The sequence below is a fragment of the Phascolarctos cinereus genome, unplaced genomic scaffold (assembly GCF_003287225.1).
Source record: "Phascolarctos cinereus isolate Bilbo 61053 unplaced genomic scaffold, phaCin_HiC Scaffold_4;HRSCAF=312, whole genome shotgun sequence".
Lineage (NCBI taxonomy): Eukaryota > Metazoa > Chordata > Mammalia > Diprotodontia > Phascolarctidae > Phascolarctos > Phascolarctos cinereus.
Genome location: NW_027555847.1, coordinates 708,528,869 through 708,551,514, shown reverse-complemented (window position 1 = coordinate 708,551,514; position 22,646 = coordinate 708,528,869). Strand labels below are relative to the sequence as shown.

General features: G+C 42.5%; 1 protein-coding gene across 1 annotated transcript in view; it reads right to left on the bottom strand.

Annotated features, from left to right (window-relative positions):
- The window catches only part of CCDC60 (coiled-coil domain containing 60), a 201,580-nt gene that overhangs the window by 57,050 nt on the left and 121,884 nt on the right, over positions 1-22,646 (bottom strand). The window contains exon 4 of the mRNA XM_021007905.2: positions 6,958-7,125. Coding sequence (XP_020863564.1) covers positions 6,958-7,125 — 168 coding nt within the window. The remainder of the gene's footprint in view (positions 1-6,957; positions 7,126-22,646) is intronic.

Genomic DNA, 22,646 nt, shown 5'->3' with positions numbered 1-22,646 from the left:
TGGGGTGAGGTGCAGTTCTTTGCCACCCTGCTTAATCTGGAATTACAAAGCTTAGGAACTATTTGACTAAAGAGTCCAGGGGTAGTTTTCTTTGACTTCCTTCCAGTGGACCTCAGAAGCCCCTTTCATTAGTTACTTGAGGATTTTTCCAAGGAATAAGTGAAGCCCCAGGCTATGGCCTTCCTGGGTCACGGGATTGTGGGTCCTAGGGCCGGAAGGGACCCCAGAGGCCACCAGCTCTTCATTTTACACATGAGGAAACTGAGGCCCAGAGGCAGTTAGTGGCCTGCCCAGGATCCTCACACCAGTTGTGATGGGGCAAGATTTTCTAACTCCAAGTATTTTTTCAATTGTACAGAGTCCCTTTAGAACACGGCAAGCTAACAAGAAACGATGCAAGTGCGTTGGAAGACCCTAGTGTCTCCTCTTTCCTTTCTTCTCATCTCACCTCTTGTCCTCCTTGGCATCTCCTCTTTCCTTAACTCTCCTCTTTCCTTTCCTCTTCTTCTCTTTGGTCGTTTTTTTTTTCCTTTTCCTTTTTTTTTTTTTGTGAGGCAATCGAGGTTAATTGACTTGCCCAGGGTCACACAGCTAGTAAGTGTCAATTGTCTGAGGTCACATTTGAACTCAAGTCCTCCTGACTCCAAGGCTGGAGCTCTATCCACTGCCCCACCTAACTGCCTCATCTTTTGTCATTTCTTTACCTCGCTCCTTTCTTCCTCTTTTCTGTTTCTTCATCCCTCCTTTTTACTGTCTACTTATCTTTATTTTTTAATTTTTAATTTATTGTTTTTTTTCACATTCATTTACATTTTTGAGTTCTCTCTCTTCCCCTCCCTCACTCATTGTGAAGGCAAGAAATGTGATATCAAGTGTACATGTGAAATCATGCAAAACGTTTCCATGTTGCAAAAAAAAAGAAAAATAAAGTGAAAAAAATATGCTTCAATCTGCACTCAGACGCCATGAATAATCTCTCAGGAGGTGGATAGCATTTTTCAACATAAGTCCTTTTAAATTGTCTTGGATAATTGTATTGCTAAGAATAGCTAAGCTATTCATAGTTAATCATAGAACAATATTGCTGTTACTGTGTATGATGGTCTGGCTCTGCTCACTTAACTTTGCATCAGTTCATATAAGTCTTCCTAGGTTTCTATGAAAGCATTCTGTTTGTCATTTCTTGTAGCACAATAGTATTCCTTCACAATCATATACCATAACTTGTTCAGCCATTCCCCAATGGGTAGGCATTCCTTCAATGTCCAATTCTTTGTCCCTACAAAAAGCTGTTATAAATATTTTTGTACAAACAGGTCATTTCCCCCCTTTTTATGTCTTTGGGATAGAGACCCAGTAGTGGAATTGCTGGGGCAAAGGGCATGCACAGTTTTATAGTCCTTTGGGCATAGTTTCAAATTGTTCTTTAGAATGGTTGGATCAGTTCACAACTCCACCGACAGTGCATTAGTTTCCCAATTTTTACACATGTCTTCCAACATTTGTCATTTTCCATTTTTAAAATTCCTTATTAGCCAATCCAATAGGTGTGAGGTGGTTGTTTTTAATTTGCATTTCTCTAAGCAATAGTGAGGTAGAACATTTTTCATATGACTACAGCTTTGATTTCTTCTTCTGAAAACTGACTTTATATTCTTTGACCATTTATCAATTGGGGAATGACTCATATTTTTATAAATTTGATTCTGTTCTTTATATATTTGAGAAATAAGGCTTCTTCCTATTTTCTTTCCTCTTCTTTTTTCTCCTTTCCCCTATCATTCTTTCCATACCTTCTTTCTTCTCTCCCTTCTTCTCTGCCCTCCAACCTCCCCATAGTTAATGTCAGAGACAGGATTTAAACCCAATTCTCTTTTAAATTCTTCCTCCTCTGCCTTTGTGCCTGGCTTAATAACTTTCCTTTTTAAGAGTAAAATTTTTACTGATGTCTTTTGTTTTCATATTATCTAAATTTCTCCAAGAATCCTTCTCTCTTTCCTTCCTGGCCTTTCCATATAACAAAGAATTTTTTTTTTCAATAAAAAAGAGGAAGAATAAAAAAAAATCAGAGAAAACTAATCAATACATTGGAAAAATCCAAAAATATGTTCCCTGCTCCACATCTGTGGACCTCTTCCTTATGCAAAGATGTGGGGTGGGTGTGTCTTCTCCCATCTCTTGTTTGGGGCCAGGTGTGTTCTGTGTGATTCGACAATATTCACTTTAGATTATTTTATGGCTCTTTTCCCCATTTGTGTTATTGTTATAATGTACATTTTAAAAAATTCAGCTCTTTACTTCTCTCTGCCTCAGTTCATCCAGTTTTCCCATGCTTCTCTGTAGTCATGACTTTAATCATCTTTTAGACCAGTGAACATTCCATTATGTTAATAGAACACAGTTTGATCAGCCATTCCCTAATTAATAGGCACCCACTTTGTTTCCCATCCTTTGCTACCATATAAAGCGCTGCTATAAATAGTTTGTGGCAGATGGGGACTTTCTTCTTTCAGTGATCTCCTTGGGGTATATGCTTAGTAGTGAGATCTCTGGGTGCAAGGTTCTGGGCATTTTGGTCACTATATTTGCATAATTCTGAATTGCTTTCCAGAGAGGCTATACTGATCCCCAGCTCCACCAACAAGGCACCAATGTGCCTCTTTTCCCACAACCCCTTCAGTGTTGACTATTCCCATCTTTTGTCATTCCTAATAACTTTCTTAGCTGACTCATAGTGTTTTATGCTTCTAGGAAGTTTTTTTTTTTCAACTTAGAAAAAGGTTCTCCCTGTTGATTCCTCCTTTTCCTCACTCTAGTTTTTTTCTCTCTCTTTTCTTCCCCTTCCTTCCTCCCTTCCACCTTCCTTCCTTCCTCCCTTCCTTTCTTCCTCCCTCCCTCCCTCCCTCCCTTCCTTCCTTCCTTCCTTCCTTCCTTCCTTCCTTCCTTCCTTCCTTCCTCCTCCCTCCCTTCCTCCCTTCCTCCCTCCCTCCCTCCCTTCCTTCCTTCCTTCCTTCCTTCCTTCCTTCCTTCCTTCCTCCCTTCCTTCCTTTCTTTCTCTTTCCTAATTTTATTCTTTCCTTTCTCTTTCTCTCTCCTTCCTTCTTTCCTTTCCCATGATTTCATTGGTGATGAGAACTAGAAAACTCCCTCTAGCAATGTGGTTTGATACCAGCTTAGCATCTTGCAGTCTTAGAGAGCTGCCTGAGGTATCGAGAGGTGAAACAAATTGCCCAGTGTCATACAGCCTTATGCATCAGAAGTGAGAAAGACAGTTTTGTGGACCTTTAAAGAGCTACAGAATCAAGTATTATTATTATTATTATCATCATCAATGATTATCACATTCTCAATGCCCAGCATAAAACCCAGGAAGGCTTATTGATGCTGTGATTATTTTCCTGAGAGGAGCTCTTGATGTTTTGCTGTCCTTGGCAGACTGCTGATCTCCTATGGAGCATTAATAGATGATTCATCCACTAGGATATGGTTGGAGAGACAGTGAACGTCCACAAGCTCTGGCTTTGGTGGCCCCAGCTCTGCTATTACCTGGCTGTGCATCCTTGGGTTGGACACTTGCTCTTCTGGGTTTTAGTTTTCTCATCATCAAATGAAAGAGTCAGACTAGATGACATCTAAAGGCCCTTTCCACCCTGGCATCTTCTGAGTCTAGGAATGGCCAGCACTGAACAGCTCTAGTGAGATATTTCCATAGCACTCTAAGTTTTGCAAAGGGCTTTACTTATGTGATTTCACTGGAGCCTCAGAGCAGCCCTGTAAAAGTTACTTTAGCTATTATTTACCCATTTTATGGATATGTAAACTGAGGCCCAGAAAAGGTGAAGTGATTTTCCTGGTGTTACAGTAGGTGTCAGAGGGTGGTATCTGAAACTAGGATCAATCTGATGCTGAGTCAAGCCCTCCATCTAATAATAATAATAATCATAATACTATAATTATAATACATGGTATTTACATAACACTTTAATGTTTGTAAAGTACTTTATGAATGATTATCTTATTTGATCCTCACAACAAACCTGGGAAATAGGTACTATTATTATTATCATTCCCATTTTACAGATGAAGAAACTGAGGTAAACTGTAGTAACTTGACCAGGGTCACACTGCTAGTAAATGTCTGTGGCTGGATTTGAACTCAGTTCTTCCTGACCCCAAGTCTAGTGCTCTGTCTACAATACCACCCTCCGGCCACATTATTATGACAAAAATGCTGATAACTTCAGGCATTTGTATATTTGTACAGCAGTATAAAGTTTGAATCTGGAGAAAGAAATGGCAAACTGCTCCAGTATCTCTGCCAAGAAAACCTCAAATGGGGTCATGGAGAGTTGGATATGACTGAAAAATGACTGAACAATGACAATAAAATCTGAAAAGCACTTTACCTATATCATATAGAGGATATAGTGTGGAAAGGTGAAGGGAGGGAGTGCTGGCTTTGGGGCCAGATGACCTGATTCTTACTACCTGGGTGACCCTAGGCAAATTGGCCTTGCTTTCTTCCTCTATGAAATGAGAAGGCTGGTGCTGATAACCTCTGAGATTTCTCTTGATCTCTGATCTCATTTGAGACTCACTATAAGCTGGGGAAGTATAACCAGAGGCATTATTAGCCTTATTTTACAAATAAGGAAAGTGAGGGTCAGAAAACGGCCAAATGACATGCTCAGAGCAAGGCAGCTAGGGTTAAAGGTGGGGATGGGAGGAGAATTGGACCCGGTTTCTTCTCACTCCTTGGGACTACAATACCAGTGCCTGATCAATATCTCTCTAAGTGGAATTCACCAACACTGGAATTTATGAAACTTTAAAGGAAGCCACAGGCCTGCAATCTGAACCATGGGTTTGAAAGTAGATATGCGTTCTCCAATCTGGGATTAAATACCCCATACAAACACACACTTTGTTACTCTCAAGTCTATTAGGGAGCCGGGAGAGGATCTGTAACCCAGCACCTGCATCCTTACCTATTTATCTTAGCTTCTGCGAGGAGGGAGAGGCATTTAATTCACTTTCTCCCTTCCTTCAGAAAAGGGGCTGTCAGGAAATTGCTATCATTAAATAGCTAAGGCTCTGTGAGCTGCATCCACTCTGGGGCTCCCCCAAAGGATGCTGGTTTCATTTTTAGGACTCTGGGGGTGAGGGTGAGCCCTTCCCTGGCAGGGGAGTATCCCGGGGCCCTTCCATCATCAATGCTGAAGGGGCATTTGGGCAGAGCGGCAGAGGTCCCGGTTGGCTCTACACTGATGATGCTTACCTGTCTCTCTCTTAATGATCACTCTGAGCTCAGTTCCTGATGCCGCCTCTGTCTCTACAGCCTCACTTGGAGCACAATGTGCTTTGTCAACCTGTATCTGACTGGAAGACTGGATCTGTTTCCTGGCAATTCTGCCTGGTGTTATGTTGCTCTCTTTGACTGACTTCGGGAAAGCTTCAAACTCTGTCCTGTATCTCACCCTTGATCTCTGGCTGAGCCAGACCCAGAAGGTACCAAGACTCTGGAGCTGGCACTCTTTCCAGACACAGTCTCATTAAAGCATCCCATTAGAATAGTGAAGTGGAAACTATAGGTATTAAATCTGCCCATTTCACATTATTGAGTAGGGAGTAGAACTGGTTAGGATACCACTGATCTGTTGACTTCTCACCCCAGACCAGATGACAAAATCACAGGTTTCAGCTCTTCTCCCACTTGTGATCTTGGGTGAGATACTGGGTCCTCGTATCCTTATTTCTAAAACGAGGGGATTGGATTAGGTGACCTGCAAGGTCCCATCCAATTTTAAATCTCTAATCCTCTGGACTTGTAAGCCAGAGGTAATGGGGCATATTGGGGGTGGCTTTGGCAGTCAATGGACCTTGGTTTGAGCTGCACTCCTGTATTCTTCACTACATCACCTCCTACACTCACTTAACTTCTCTGTGCTTCAGTTTCCTCATATGTAAAATGAGACTTCATGGCCTCTAAGGTCCCTTCTATCTCTAAATACAGGATCTGATGAACTTTAACACCTTTAGTGATGGGTCAACAACGCCATGGGGAGATTGTAAGACAGAATACAAATAATGAAACAAATCCCTGCTCTGGCTTGCTGTTGGGATCAGAGCAGACTAACCAGCTGTTTTGACATCTGGAGCAAGCATTGCAAAATGCACCTATGGCAAACAGCACCAAAAGCTTCTTCAAATTGCGTTTTAAAGACAAATTCACCCGGGGTAGAGGGAGGGAACCTCAGACATAGGGATAGAAGTCCCAGATCAGGAAGAGACCCTGGGGCAACAGCCCCATTGAAGATCCCAGGACCCCAGCAGGTTACTGCAGGGGGAGGAAGTTGAACCAGACCTACCTATGAAAGAGCTCACACCTCAGGGTGACGCTATAGGCCAGGGGAAGGAAGTACCTTCTCATTATTTCCTATTTGACTAATTAGTTTTGCCAATCAGGGGCTAAACCCAGTTCTTTCTATCTACCTAAGGAGTCCAGATGCAATTTCTGGTGGGGAATCTCTTTGTCTCATCCTTGTCCTTTGACCCTAGCCAAGTAGTATCTGCCTAATGATTTTAATTCTCAGCGGTGTGATTGATTATTTTCCTAAGAGGTATTGAAATAGCAGGGGCAGCTAGATGGATCGGTGGATAGAGCATTGGGCCTGGCATCAGGAAGACCTGAATCCAAATTCAGCCTCAGATACTTACTAGCTGTGTCACCCTGGGTGAGTCACTTAACCCCTATTGGCCTCAGTTCCTCGTCTGTAAAATGGAGACACATTGGGGAAAGAAATGGCAAACCACTTCAGTATCTTTGCCACAGAGAACCCTACGGACATAGTCCATGGGGTCATGAAGAGTCAGACATGACTGAATGCCCCGCCAACAAAAACAATTGAAAGAGCCCCTTCTGAGACCCTTAATCCTAATGCCTCAAGGTTTACCTACCCCAGGCTAGTGTCACTGGGTTCAGCTGCAGACAATTTTGGGGGCTGGAATTTGTTTCTCTCTTCTTCTTCTCTCTTTTTATCCATCAAGGCCTTCTTTCTCATTGCGTTCTCCGCCTTCAAAATATCGAAATATCCTTGGCCCACCTTCACTGACCGTATCAAGTAGCTGCATGGGGAGAAGGAGAAAGAATCTGAAAATGGAAGATGGCAGTGGTGGAAGCTATGGAGAAGAGCCATCCCCAGACTTGATTTCGGGAAGCCTGGCTTAGATGCTGGTTGTATAGCCATGGACCTTGGTTTCCCTATCTGTAAAATGGGGATCACAATCAAAACTCTCCTTACTAACTTACTAACGTGTTAGAGAACCCCTGGGCTTTGTCTTTGGACTTAGCACCATTAGGACTTCTGCGTCTTTCTGTTCACCTTCCTGTGTGTGTTACCTTCCCACAATTAGAGTGTGAGCTCCTTATGAGTAGGGACTGTCGTGATTCTTTTACCCCAGGACTTGAAACGGTGGGTGCTTGGAACAGAGATAAGTGCCTAATGAATGTTTTTGCTTTTTCATTCATTCGTCAAGAACAGTGCTTTGCTATTGTGAGAATGCCAGGCTCAGGGTTTCCGTGGCTCTCTATGAGGGGTGTGGTTGGAGGATTGGGTAAAATGGGGTGCGCTTTATCCTTGTTGTCCTTCCCGGGCTCTGTTCATCACACCCTGCCTTGTCAGCTAGCATTCAGAGCTGGAAGGGGCTGTAGAGACCCTCTGGTCCAGTCTCTTCCTTCTACAGATTGTAGGATGGCAGGCATCTAGAGCTAGAAGGGCCCTCAGAGGGTGTCTAGAGGCTTAGAAAGGTTACAGGATTCACCTAAGGTCACACAGTGAGCATCAAAGATGGGACCCAGGTCCTCCTGACTCCATTTCACCTATTTTGCTATGCTGACCCTCTGTGAGGAGACTAAGGCTCAGACAGGTCACACAGTAAGCAGGGAAACTAGAATTTGGGGGCAGCTAGGTGGCGCAGTAGGCAGAGCACAGGCCCTGGAGTCAGGAGGATCTGAGTTCAAAGTTGGCCTCAGGCAAATAGCACTTACAAGCTGTGTGACCCTGGGCAAGTCACTTAACCTCTCAATTGCCTCACAAAAAAAATAGGGGGGCAGCTAGGTGATGAAATGGATGGCATGCCAGCCTGCAGTCAGGAAGACTCATTGTGCTGAGTTCAAACCCAGCCTCAGATGCTTACTATCAATGAGATATTTGTAAAGTGTTTACCACAATGCCTGGCACATAGCTGGTGCTATATAAATGCTTGTTTCTTTCCCTCCCCCTTACTATGACCCTGGGCAAGTTACTTAACCCTGTTTGCCTCAGTTTCCTCATCTGTAAAATGAGCTGGAAAAGGAAATGGTAGACCACTCCAGTTTCTTTGCCAAGAAAACTCCAAATGGGGTCACCAAGAGTAGGACATGTCTGAACAACAACAACAACATTTATGATGCTGGATTTGGAGCCCAGGGGCTCTGGGTTCCAATTCTGCTGCTGCAGAGGCCTTCTAGCTACATGACCCTGGGCATGTCTCTGAGTCTCAGTTTTTCCATCTAGTCCAACCCATTCACTTTACAGAAGAGGAAATGACTGGGATGAAGGGACTTGTGCCCTGGTCACACAGGGAGTGAGTTATAGCAAGTGGAATTCCAATCCAGGGACTGGGACTCTGCATCAATTTATTCTGTAGCCCTCTGTGAACACACACATAAACACACACACACACACAGACAAACTCACACATTCACACATATACAAACATACTCACACGCTCACACATACACACAAACACACATTCACAAAGACTCACACAGACACACACACTCACATACATACGCACTCTCACACATGCTCATACACACACAAACATACATTCCACACACTCTCACACAAACACACACACTCATATATGTGCACAACCACTCATACACATTCACACATACACACAAATACACACATTCACATACAAAAACCCTCACACATTCACACACTCACACAATGTACTCACAAACACTCACATTCACACACTCATGCTCACACACTCACATACACACTCTCACACAAACACACACTCATACACCCACATTGATACACACAACCACTCGTACACACACTCTCACATATGCTCACACACACACTCACGCCCATATACACTCATGCTCACACACACTCTCACAATACACTCAAACATACATACACACTCATGCTCACACACTCACATACACACTCTCTCACACTCTCTCACACACACACACTCTCACACACTCACACACACTCTCACACACTCACACACACTCTCACACATACACACACACACACTCATGCTCACACACTCATACTCTCTCTCTCACACACACTCATACTCATACTCTGACATTCATGCTCTCTCTGCCCCCAGTCCTCTCCTCAGCCTAGTTTTTCCAGCTCAGCCAGCACGGGGCTAGCAAGGCGTTTGAATCCTTTCTCATTGTCTCCCCCCCACAGAGCTCTCCCCCTTGCTTACTTGCTTAATAATGGTTTCTGCCACATCTTCAGCTCTCACACAGGTCATGGGGTCACCTCCTGCCTTGGGTTGACTGGCACAGCCTGGCAGGTAATTGCCTGGAGCTACCTGTTAGCTGCTAAATTCTATTTGCTGTCACTTCAGTATACTTTCAGCCAGAGGAAGGCTGTCAGTGAAGGCTGTCAGGGCTGGGGAGATGAAGGGAAGGGTATTCCAGTCCTGGGGGGAAGAGGAGGGAATTTTCACCCGTCCACCGATAATGACAGAAATGACACACAGAGAGAAGTAGCGAGGGAGGGGCAGGTGCAGCTGCTGCCATGCAGCCTTGTGACCTCAAAGCAGTCAGGAAGGGGAGTAGATTCCAATCAGATAGAAGTGTCTGTCCTCCAGACTAGGATGGCATCTTCTTGTCCCCTGGTGGGTTGGGGATTAAGTCCTCTGGAGCCCACCTAGATGAAGTTGCTGGTTTGGTTTCTTGAATTGTTCAACTCCAGGGAAATAGCATCCTTCTCCCCTTTCCTCCCTTCCCCACATTTTAAAAAGAGGTGGATGGAAGAATTAATGATGAGTGTCACTGGAGGGCAATGGAGAGGGGCATGTTGGGAATGAACAGGCTGTAACATGTGATCCCTCAAGAGGCAAAGAAGAGCAGCAAAAGAAGCCCCACTTCCCTTCCCCGAAAATGTAAGACAAGAAGAGTCAACAATGGACCCGTAGTGAGGGCCAGGAGTAACTGGTGGACAGCCAGGTAGCTTCATGATATTGGGAGAAACTGAGGAGGGCTTCCAGCACATTGGGAGGGCTTCCTGAGCCAGCAATGATGGGATGGGATGGGAGGATGCCTGGGGCAGCTGTGATCTGCTGTCACGGGCAGGGATGCCAATAAATGGTCCTTTGGTCATCTCGGGGATGGCAAACAGAATGTTTCAACTGCCACTTTCCAAGCGTCTAGCTGAAATGACCCAGTCTCCTGTGACTTGCTGTCAGACCAGTGATCTGGGAAAGGGGGAATCTGAGAGTTTGGTGGCCATGATGGTGGACCCCGGTGGCACTGTGGCCCTCTCCTTCAGACGCTCTGATGCTGGGCTGCTCAGAAGGAGATGAGTGCTTGATCTCCCTTACAGCTACAGTATTTGGGAGCTTTTTGAACATACAAGACTGGCTGCTTGGTTATTCTTCCAGGGAGTACTGGAAAGTTTTTCTGGTGCTGCCAGGGCAGATTTTATTTTATTTTATTTTATTTTATTTTATTTTATTTTATTTTATTTTATTTTATTTTATTTTATTTTATTTTACTTTACTTTACTTTATTTTATTTTATTTTATTTTTTTCATTTTCAGTTTTCTTTTATTTTTTTAAAATTTTGTTAATTTATTTTGATTCATCAACAATCACTTCCATATGCTTTTGAGTTGAAAGTTTTTCTCCCTCTTCCTCCCCCCCACCCTCCCCAAGATGGCACACAATCTGATATAGGCTTTACATTTACATTCCTATTAAACATATTTTCACATTAGTGAAGTTGTAAGTACAAATTAAAACCAATAGGAGGAACCATCAGAAAGATGAAACAAAACTCAACAGAAGGTAAAGATGAGTGATAGCTATTCGACTTCCACAGTTCTTTCTTTGGATGTGGACAGCATTTTCCATCCTGAGGCCTCTGGAGATGTCTTAGATCCTTGTAATGCTGAGAAGGGTTCAGTTTAATAATATTAGTCATCGTATAATGTGGCTGTTATTGTGTACAAAGTCCTCTGGGTTCTGCTCACTTCACTCAGCATCAGACCATATAAGTCTTTCCAGGTTTTTCTGAAGTCAGCCTGTTCATCATTTCTTACAGCACAATAGTATTCCATTACATTCATATACCACAACTTGCTCAGCCATTCCCCAATTGATGGGCATCCTCTCAATTTCCAATTCTTTGCCACCACAAAAAGAGCTGCTATGAATATTTTGTACATGTGGTCCTTTTCCCATTTGTTGATCTCTTTGGGATATAGCCCTAGAAGTGCTATTGCTGGATCAAAGGGTATGCACATTTTTGTAGCCCTTTGGGCATAGTTCCAAATTGTTCTCCAAAATGGTTGGATCATTTCACAACTCCACCAACAATGTATTAGTATTCCAATTTTCCCACATCTTCTCCAACATTTATCATTTTCCTGTTTTGTCATGTTGGCCAATCTGATAGGTGTGATGTGGTACCTCAGAGTTGTTTTGATTTGCATTTCTCTAATCAATAACGATTTAGAGCATTTTTTCATATGACTATAGATGGCTTTAATTTCTTCATCTGAGAACTGTCTGTTCATATCCTTTGACCATTTATCAATTGGGGAATGGCTTGTGTTCTTATAAATTTGTCTTAATTCTCTATATATTTTAGAAATGAGGCCTTTATCAGAGAGACTGGTTGTAAAAATTCTTTCCCAATTTTCTACCTTCCTTCTAATCTTAGTTGCATTGGCTTTGTTTGTGCAAAAACTTTTCAATTTAATGTAATCAAAATTATCCATTTTGCTTTTCATAATGTTCTCTATCTTCTGCTTGGTCATGAATTCTTCTGTTCTCCATAGATCTGATAGGTAAACTATTCCTTGTTCTCCCAGTTTACTTATGATATCAGCTGTTATATCTAAGTCATGAACACATTTTGACTTTATTTTGGTATATGGTGTGAGATTTTGGTCTATGCCTAGTTTCTGCCATACTCTTTTCCAGTTTTCCCAGCAAATTTTTTCAAAGAGTGGGTTCTTATCTCAGAAGCTGGAGTCTTTGGGTTTATCAAATAATAGATTACTATAGTCATTGACTACTGTGTCTTGCATATTTAACCTAATCCACTGATCCACCACTCTGTTTCTTAGTGCCAGGACAGATTTTAAAGGCCCAATGTTCTAACAGTGGCAATATGGTTCTGGGCTCAGCGTTAGTAGAAGTTTGGGTTCAAGTTCAGCCTCAGACACAAATCACCTTAGGTCACCGCCGCCATGCTCAAAGTTCATTTATAAGAGAGAGTGTCATGAGAGATGAATAAGCTTAAACCTATGATCATCTACACAGATGACCCCCAGATCTAGACCCCCAGTCTAGAAACCCTCAGTCTCCTGAACTTGAGTCCTGTACCACTAATTGCCTACTAGACATTTCAAACTGGATTGTCCCAGAGATGTCTTAAACTCAAGCATATCTTAAATTTGTTACTGTTCAGTCATTTTTGGTCATGTTCAACTCTTTGTAACCCCAGTTGGGGTTTTCTTGGAAAAGATACTGGGGGGTTTGCTATTTTCTTCTTCAGCTAATTTTGCAGATGAAGAAACTGAGGCAAACAGCGATAAGCGGTTTACCCAGGGTAACACAGCTAATAAGTGTCTGAGGCCAGATTTGAACCTAGGGAGATGAGTCCTGCTGACCCTAGGCCTACTGCTCTGTGCACTATGGTGCCACCTAGCTGCCTTGTCTTAAACTGAAATATGATTAAAATGGATGTTCTCATTGTCTTTCTCTAAGAGAACCCCGCATTGCCTCTGGTCACACAGCTAGTAAGTGTGTGAGGCTAGATGCTGGAGATATATCTAAGTCACTGTGCTAGGCTGGAGTTTCTTGGGATAAGGACTGGACCATTTCATTAGCATAAAGAACTCCTGGGTGAGGGAACTCCCTCCACCTATGCAGATCAGCACCTTATCTGAAAATTAAGTCTTTAGACAATTGCCTAGGGCACTGAGATAATGGGTGACTTGCTAGGGTTCTTTCTGGTTTTGAGGTCAGCTCTCCATCTCTAGGTCACCCTGGATCAGGAGACACAAAGACAAAATAATCTCTGCCCTCAAGGAATTTACATTCTACTGGGATGAAGTGGGAACTCTTTAAGAGACTTTTCATTTAGATCTAAATCAGGGCTATCAAACTCAGATAGAAATGGGGGCCAATAAACGGCATCTAAGGATCTTTGCAGGCTGTATTTTGACTTAGAAAACCACATATTAACATCATCTATGTTTTATTGTATCTTTATTTGTTTTGTTAAGTATTTCCCAGTTGCATTTTAATCTAGTGCAGTTGGAGCTCTGGTGGCTGAATGTGGCTTGTGAGCTGTGTATCTGACACCTTTGATCTAAAATGACTCTCCCAGAAGTTGAGGGATTTATCCTAGGCTCCCCTAACTGAACCAGCCCCACCTCATGTCCAGGACTCTGGACTTCTGGATCGTTGGGCCTTTCCCTCATTCCATGTGCCCTCCTAAGGGTCCAGCAAGCCTCTGATGCGGGGCAAAGGGCTCAATGTCTCAAATTAAGAGCCCCCATCCCAGATGTCACCTTGTATTTTTTTTTTCAGTTACATCCACTCTGCCACTCTCAGCTTTTCACTCACAGTTCCTGTCTCTGCCTGGGAGAAATATGAGGCTATAAGCCAAACAGCGCCTCGGCTGGGATAGCAGAATGACATTACCATGAACAAACACTTCTTGCAATGTGATTTCAGGGCAGCCCCACTCTTGCAAGAGGGAATTGCTTACATGGAAAATTTTCACTTAACAAATATTACTCTTTTCGAATAATGGCCAATAAATCAGTTTGCTCCTAAATTGTTGGGATGTGGAATCTCATGTAGCCTGCTTCATCTGTCTGGTTCATGATCCATTTTGTTATAGCTGCACAGGATTTGATTTCAGGGGAGGAGGGGAGAAAAGATGGTGGATGGATAGCCACAGAATCTCAGAGCTGGAAGGGGCTCATAGGCCAGCCAGCCCAACCCACATCTGAGCAAGAATCTCAGTCTGACAAACGGTCATCCGGCCTTTGCTCAAGGACCTCCAGTGACAGGGAATTCACTACCTCCCAAGGCAGACCATCCTACTTGGGCACAATTTTCATTGTCAGAATGTTTCCCCTCACAACAAGCCTAGATCTGCTTCCCTGCACTCCCTGCTCCTGGCTCTGACCTCTGAGGCCAAATAGAAACCAATCTGATCCCTCTTCTCCATGGCAGTCCTTCAGATATCTGAATACATAAATCTCACCAAAACCAAGTCTTCCCTAGGTTAAGTGTTCCAAGTTCCCTCAACCCATCCTTGTACGATGTGGCCCAGACGTCTCTGCAGCCTTGTCATGCTGAGTAAGATGTGCTTCAATTTGTTAATGTACTTCCTAAAATGTGCTGTTCCAAATTATACCCTAAACTCTAGGTTTTGTCTGATCATGCTTGGCAGATTATCTATCTATCTATCTATCTATCTATCTATCTATCTATCTATCTATCTGTCTGTCTGTCTGTCTGTCTGTCTGTCAGCCTGTCTATCTGTCTATCCATCCATCTGTCTGTCCATCCATCCATCTGTCCATCTGTTTGTTTATCTATCCATCCACCCCATCCATCCATGCATTCATCCATCTGTCTGCCTGTCTGGTCTGTCCATCCATCCATCTGTCCATCCATCCATCCATCTATCTGTCTATCTATCCATCCATCTATCTATCTGGTCTGTCTATCTGTGTCTGTGCATCTGTCTGCCTTATCTATCTATCTATGTATCTATGTATCTATCTATCTATCTATCTATCTATCTATCTATCTATCTATCTATCTATCTATCTGTCTGTCTGTCTGTCTGTCTGTCTGTCTGTCTATCCATCCATCCATCTGTCTTATTTATCTGTCTGTCTATCTCAATCAATCATCTATAATTTCTTTCTATTTCTCTATCATGGATCCACATCTATCATCTCTATTATCTATAATCTATATCAATCAATCTATTGAATTCTCTATCATCTATCATCTCTATCATCTATCTATATCTATCAATTTACCTTTAATTACTTCAGTATAATTGGATTTTTTGGTAATCCTATTATTTCATCTTATGGGCTTAAAAGCATTCTTCTGAGAAGGCATTCATGGGCTTTGCCTGACACTACCAAAGAGGTGCATGACACACAAAAAACCATGAAGAACTCCTCCTCTAGACATTTCTCCTAATGCAATCCAAGATGGTGTTCAGGGGTGCTAGGAGAAGCTGGCTTTGGAGTCCAGAAGACCTGGGTTTGAGTCCCACCTCTGATACATACTTGTTTTGTGATCCTGGGCAAGTCAATTCACCTCTGTTTGCCTCAGTTTCCTCAACTATAAAATGAGGATAATAATAGCATCTGGCTCACAGGTTGTTGTGAGGAACAAATAAGGTAATATTTGTAAAGTGCTTAGCACAGTGCTTGGCACACAATAGGTAGTTTACTTCCCTTTCCCTTCATAGTCAGTTTAGGGGGTATCTACCTCAAGCATGTGAAGACTTCCTGTGGTGGAATGGGCAGATGAGAACAATTTGTTCCAATGGCTGTGAAGTTGGATGAAGCAGGTGCCATGGAGTACATAGAGCTTGGTCGGACAACGGACATGTAGATGTCATATATTGTATCTCAGGACCATCGTTAGTCATCCTGACTTTTGTCCTGCCACTGGACTTTGATGATTCAGGAAGGGAGAATGATGACTTTGAGCAACTCTGCCTCACTTAAATCCAATTCACTTACAAGTCAGGATATCATCCCGTGATGTCATTGGTCCTCTTTGAAAAATGAACAACACAATAGACCACAACACAACACTGTCCACTAAAACCCTGAGATCCTTTTCCCATGACCTGCTATCTAGGCACAGAATGTCTGAACTGAAAGGTACCTTGGAACTCAAATGAAGGGGTCCAACCCCTTTACTTTTCAGAAGAGAGATCTGAGACTCAGAGAAGTTAAATGATTTGTTCAAGGTCACATGATCAATTAAGGGCAGGGCATCTCTAGAGCTGTCCTCCAGTCCTGGAATTTTCAGTCCCCCCACAGAAGTGCCTAGTCACCCAGCCTTTGGCTGGCAAGGCACCAGCTCAATGTTATTTTGTATTGACGACTTCCCTGTCAGACTATCCTGTTTATACGATAACTTAATAACCCTCTCTCCCCACCGCCAAATGGGTAAGGAGGTAGGCATCATTCATTAAAATGCAAATGCAATCAAGATGAAATTTGGAATATATTTATTACAGTAATTGAGCTTCAGTCAACTATAGTCACAACACAGATTTTGAATTGCCAGTCAGACAAAAGGACGCATCTTATTTTGGGGGGTTAAGTTAATACCTTTGTCAGCATGCAAATTAAAACAGTTTCCCAGAGCAGTCCCATAATTCATGGTGGAGCAACTTCGCTTTCCTTTGTGGGACCAGATTACTGGAGGGAAGGTCACCAGAGTCCGTACACAAAAGATCATGTCAGTTGCATATTGTGGGTATAGCAAATTGATTGCAAACAGATTCTGATTGCTTCATGTAACCACATACTTATTAAGTCTCTCCTCTAAATCATTGGCTATCCTTGGGTCAACTCCTGGTGGAGAGTGGGGATTGCTGAGTCAAGCTTTTTTTGCCTCATGAGAATGATGTTTCCATGGCTTTTCTCTGCCCAATGACTTGGGCCTCCAATGGAAGGAAGAAATTAATTTGCTCCTTTTGATCATAAATCAGATGTCAGAAAGGTGTCTTGGAGCTGTCCCAGTGATGGCGCCTGCCTGACTTTCAATGGAGAACAAATCACCAGTGGGACCTGGGTTCTGTTTGGCTCTGATGGTTTTGCAAAGTTCACTTGACATGTCTGGGATCTGGGCAAACACTGTACATGTACATGGCAAATTGGTATTTAAGCGAACAAGACAGCAGTGACAGACAGTTTAGTTAGTTTCTGTCAAGATGGGGGTGGGGTTGGGAGTTGGGGGAAATAGAGAGGAACACTTAGGAGAATGCCACCCTTTATCCTTGCCTTGGAAGTCCCCAAAAAAGAGATCTTTAAAGGATCATGGAACAAAGAATGTCAGTGTAAGACCTAGAATGTCAGGGCTGGGAGGGCCTTAAAACACAAAGCATCAATTGGAAATTAGAACTGGAAGGCTTCTTAGGACTTAGAATGTCAGGGTTGGAAGGGGCCTTAAAAGAGCCTGAAGAAGTCTGAAGATCAAATAACCAATCTCTCTTCTCTTCTTGTAGCTAGAGAAACCAAGGCCCAGTGAGATGATTTGCTTTTCAAATCCTCTAGCTAGAACTAGAACCCAGATCTCCAGACTTCCTGTCATTTGTCAAATATTTATTACACTTACTAACTGTATGACCTTGGGACACTTTACCCTGTTTGCCTCTGTTTCCTCATCTGTAAAATGAGCTGGAGAAGGAAATGGCAAACCACTCATTATATTTGGTTGTTATTGGCTACCTTTGCCTCTGGGAATGTACAGATAAAAAAAATTATTTATTTAAATATTTATTTTATTGAACTCTATGGTTCAAGGCTCCAGGGACATAATACTTTTTTTTTAAATGGCATGGTTCCTGTCCTCATAGATCTTACAATTTATTCTCTGTGTGTATATATATGAAATATGATGATGTTATAATATGATATGACATGATATATGATATGAAATAATAACAGATCAGTTAACTACAAGTTAGGAAATGATGAGGGCTATGGGGAGGGGCAGAGAACAAGCATTTATTAAGTGCTTACTGCATGCCAGGCACTGTATTAAGCATTTTACAAATATCATCTTGTTTGATCTTCAAAACAACTCTGGAAGGTTAGGTGCTATTCTGATTCCCATTTTATAGAGAAGGAAACTGAGACAAACAGGGGTTGAAAGACTCACCTAGGGTCACATAACTAGTAAGCGTCAGGCCAGATTTCCCAAATCTAGGCCTAAGGTGACCTAATGTGAAGAAGCACCCAAAGTGATTCAGGAAAACATCTGAGGAGAGACATGCTTAGCTATGGGATTGTTAGGAAAAGGCTCAAGGAAAAGTTAGCACCTGGGATGAAGTTTGAAAGCAATGAAGGGTCCTAAGAGGTGAAGATGAAAAAGGAAGCTATTCCAGGTAAGATGATAACTTGGGTAAATGTTCAGGGTTGGGAGATGGAAGGTGGATTTTGGGAGCAGCTGGTATTCACGTTTGGCTTGAACCAAGAGTGGGTGAAAAGTGGCAATATGAAATATACATGCAAAGGTGGAATGGAGCCCTGTTGTTGTGGGCTTTCAATACTTGATTCCAAGTGTGATAGGGAGCCATTAGAGAGTTCTTGAACAAGAGAGAGACATGTGCCTTAGGAAAATAATTTTCTCCCCATTATACTACACTGCCTTAAAAACTGCAGCCGGTGGATACTCTGCAAAGCATCTGCAGCTCAGAAAAAATCATTCTATTTGAAACTTATCTTATCCATGATTTGGCATTTCCTGATCCTCTTGGTACTGGCACACTGTCTCTCATCTAACAAGGAGAGAAAAGCTGCTATCAAGGAGTGAATGCCAGAGTAGTGGCTGGAGGGAGGGAAGTTTCTTTCCCTGTCACCTGGGAATGCCTGTGCTTGCACCCCCCTGGAGGGCAGTGCACAGAACCAACTCATTATACTACAATCATTTTAGGATCCAGCAAATTGTGTGATAGAGCAATTCACGAGAGCCTCTAAATCCTGCTCACATAGCTGGAGTATGATAAATGCTGAGTTATCTTGGAAGTAATGAAATTTGTTAACTTAAAGGGCTAACAAATTAACCTCTGCTCTACTGAAGAAGAAATTGTCATCAGAAGTGTTCTAATTATTTTAAGTGGCTTTCCCTTTCCTTGTTCTATTTATTTAATCTTTATTCTAGATCCTAATTTTTTAAAATTTCAGAAGAATTCGTAATACAGTCTGACAAACCCTTAGGGTGTGTGGAGGAGAAATAGCCCTGGTGAGGGAGTCAGAAGACCTGGGTTTGTTTGAGTCACGGCTTTTTTGTTGTTGTTCAGTTGTTTTTCAGTCATGGTTGACTCTTTGTGACCCCATTTGGGGTCTTCGTGGCAGAGATGCTGGAGTGGTTTGTCATTTCCTTCTCCAGCTCATTTTACAGATGAGGAAACTGAGGCAAACAGGGTGAAGTGACTTGCCCAGGGTCACCCTCCTACTAAGTGTCTGAGGCTGTATTTGAACTCAGGAAGATGAGTCTTCCTGACCCCAGGCCCAGGACTCTATGCACTATGGCACCACCTAGCTGCTTTATTGTTAACCCACTGTGTAATACTGAGTAAGTCTCTTTCCACTCTTTGGGTCTTGGTTTCAATCCACGTGAATGTAATATCCCTCTTGAGCTAACTCACCAATTCACACTCACAGGTTGGGTTCCCTGGTGGATGACTGCCCCAGGTTCAGGGACCTCTGTGGGGTTAGATTCTTAAACATATGTAGCTCATGAGGCCCCACTGATGTGTTTATCTTGCAAAGACACAAATGAGTTAAAAGCAAAAACATTTACTGAAAAGCAGAGTGAAAAAAGTAACTACAAAAGATCACCTCCACAAACCTGGGACAACACATACAGATTGCAAATAGAAAGGCACACCTATAGAAAACACACGGTATTCATACATGGGGCCTCTAGGGGGCACCATAGTGCATAGAGTGACAGGCCTGGGGTCAGGAATAATTATCTTTGTGAGTTCAAATCTCGCCTCAGACACTTACTAATTGTAGGATCCTGGGCAAGTTACTTTACCTTGTTTGCCTCCATTTCCTTATCTATAAAATGAACTGGAGAAGGAAATGGCAAACCACTCATTATATGGTTGTTATTGGCTACCCTTGCCTCTGGGAATGTACAGATAAAAAAAAAATCTTGCCCACCCTAGTCAAAAGCTATGAGAGCAGGTCGCTGTCTTCGTGGTGAATAAAAAATTAGAAAGGATGGTCATGGGTTGAAACAGCCCCTTTCCCAACATCACCATCCCTGGGTCTTTTTTCCTAACCAGTTTTAAAGCTGAAAGATCCCAAAGTAAAGATTTAAAATTGAAGCATGAGATAACATCTTGTCACCTCACTAATTAAAATGTTAGAAAGTCCAAGGCTGAGTTAAGAAGCAGGCAAAGTGATGACACATCATTAGAGTATATCAGAGATGGGCCTTATTCTGCGTACTAAGTGAAAGATGGGAAACCATTTTTGTTGCTACCATCCTACGAGTCGGGCACACATGTTGTGCTTCATAGGGGCTGGTCAACATCTGGCATAGGTCTTGTGAATCCCAGAGGCCAGACAAGTCAAGTTAAATCAATAAGAATTTGTTAAATGCTTACCATGGGTCAGGCAATGTGCTAAGTATTGGGGATAAGAAGAAAAAATAATACCCCTTAACAAACCAAACCTGTAATGGGAGAGATAACATGCAAATAGCTACGTATGTACAAGATATATATTGGATAAATTAGAGGTAATCTTTGGAGAAAAGGCACTAGCATGGAGAGTAACTTGAAGAAAGTTCTCTCATATAAGCAAGCCCCTGGACAACCAGCAGTAACGACAAATAATCTTCAATAAATTCCACTAGTACATATATGTTTTAAGCCTGGGTTATCCACCATTTCTCTGGTGTGGCTACTGGCTCCCTGCTCCTATCCCCTACCCTCCTACTCCCCAAATCACCCATTTAGAAAGCATTTAGTGATTAAATGGTTGGGTGGGCAGAAAAGAGATCCCAATAATCTCTTCTGTTCCCCAGCATGCCCCTACGAACCCCTAAATCAAGCTAAGCTCTGACATTCCATGTTTAAAGGTCCTTTCCTGCTATGGTATTCTGTATTCTATGTTCTATAATCTATGGACATTTACAATTCTAACATTCTGTGCACTACGGTCTCTTCCTATGGTAATATTCTGTGTTCTAAGATCTCTCCCACCTTTGTAGTTCTATGTTCTAATGGCCCTTCTAGCTCAAATATTCCATGTTCTACAGTCCCTTCCAGTTCAAAAGTCTATGTTCCAAGATTCTCAGCACTGCAAAAGAAGAGGCTGATTATAGTACATAGCATTGGAGCAATTATCCCCTCTACACCCAAAGGAATTGTTTTGTTGTCTGGCTTGGCTCTTTTTTTTTCTTTTTTCTTTTTTCTTTTTAAATAGTACTGGCTTCGTTCTGAGAACAATTTTGGGGTGACACATTAGGTGATGTGGTTTGGTGAAATATTGGGCTTAGAATCAAGAGATACAGGTTCTAGTCAGTCAGCTAACTGGAATTTACTGGTCTATATGTGCCAGACATTTTCCTAATTGCTGGGGATACAAAGAAAGGCAAAAGATAGTCTTAGCTCTCAAGGAGCTCTGAGGCTAAGGGAAGAGACAACGTGCAAACAAATGTTTTCAAACAAGTTATAGATAGGAGAGATTGGAACCAATCAGCAGAGGGAAGGCACTAAGATTCAGGAGAGCTGGGAAAGACTTTTTGTAGAAGGTGAGGCTTTAGCTCAGACTTGAAAGAAGACAGGAAAGCCAGGAGGCAGAGGTGAAGAGAGAGAGAGAGAGAGAGAGAGAGAGAGAGAGAGAGAGAGAGAGAGAGAGAGAGAGAGAGAGAGAGAGGAGAGAGAGAGAGAGAGAGAGAGAGAGAGAGAGAGAGAGAGAGAGAGAGAGAGAGAGAAAGCGCTAGGCATGGGAGAGAGTCAGTGAAACGGGACAGAGCCTGGAGACTGAGTGTCGTTTTCTCTCTCTGTAAAATGAGGGAACTGGAAATCATGACTGCTAAGGTCCATTCTAACTCTGAATCCCATGAATCCTCATGTTCCTTTGTTTCTTCATCTGTCTATGGTATTAAAAATGCCTCTCAGGTCTGTTGTGAGCACAAAACAAAGAAGTAGATGTGAAAGTAGAGCTAGAATTTAATACAGAATGAATTTAAGCACACTTAGAGCTAGAAGGCTATCAAATCAAACCGCCTCAGTTTGCACATGACAAAACGGAGACCCAGAGAAGTAATATGACTTGTCCCAGGTCACACAGGAAGTAAATGACAGCTCCTCTGACTACAAATTTTGTCTTTGTATCAGCAGACCCTGGTAGGTCCCAAGTCAGAAAGGCTTTGAACAGATACCAGCAATGGATTGTCTACCTGTCACCCAAGGGTCGTGCCTAGCTAGCTCCAGAGTATTGTCACCATTTGGCCCCAGGGGATGGCTTTTTCTTTTTTTTTGGCCATGGCAATTCGCAAACAAAATCTATCTACTAAGTGGTCAAGGGTCATGACCTGCGTTATTACAGGAGATGCCCACACCTACAATGACTTAAATCTTTGAAGT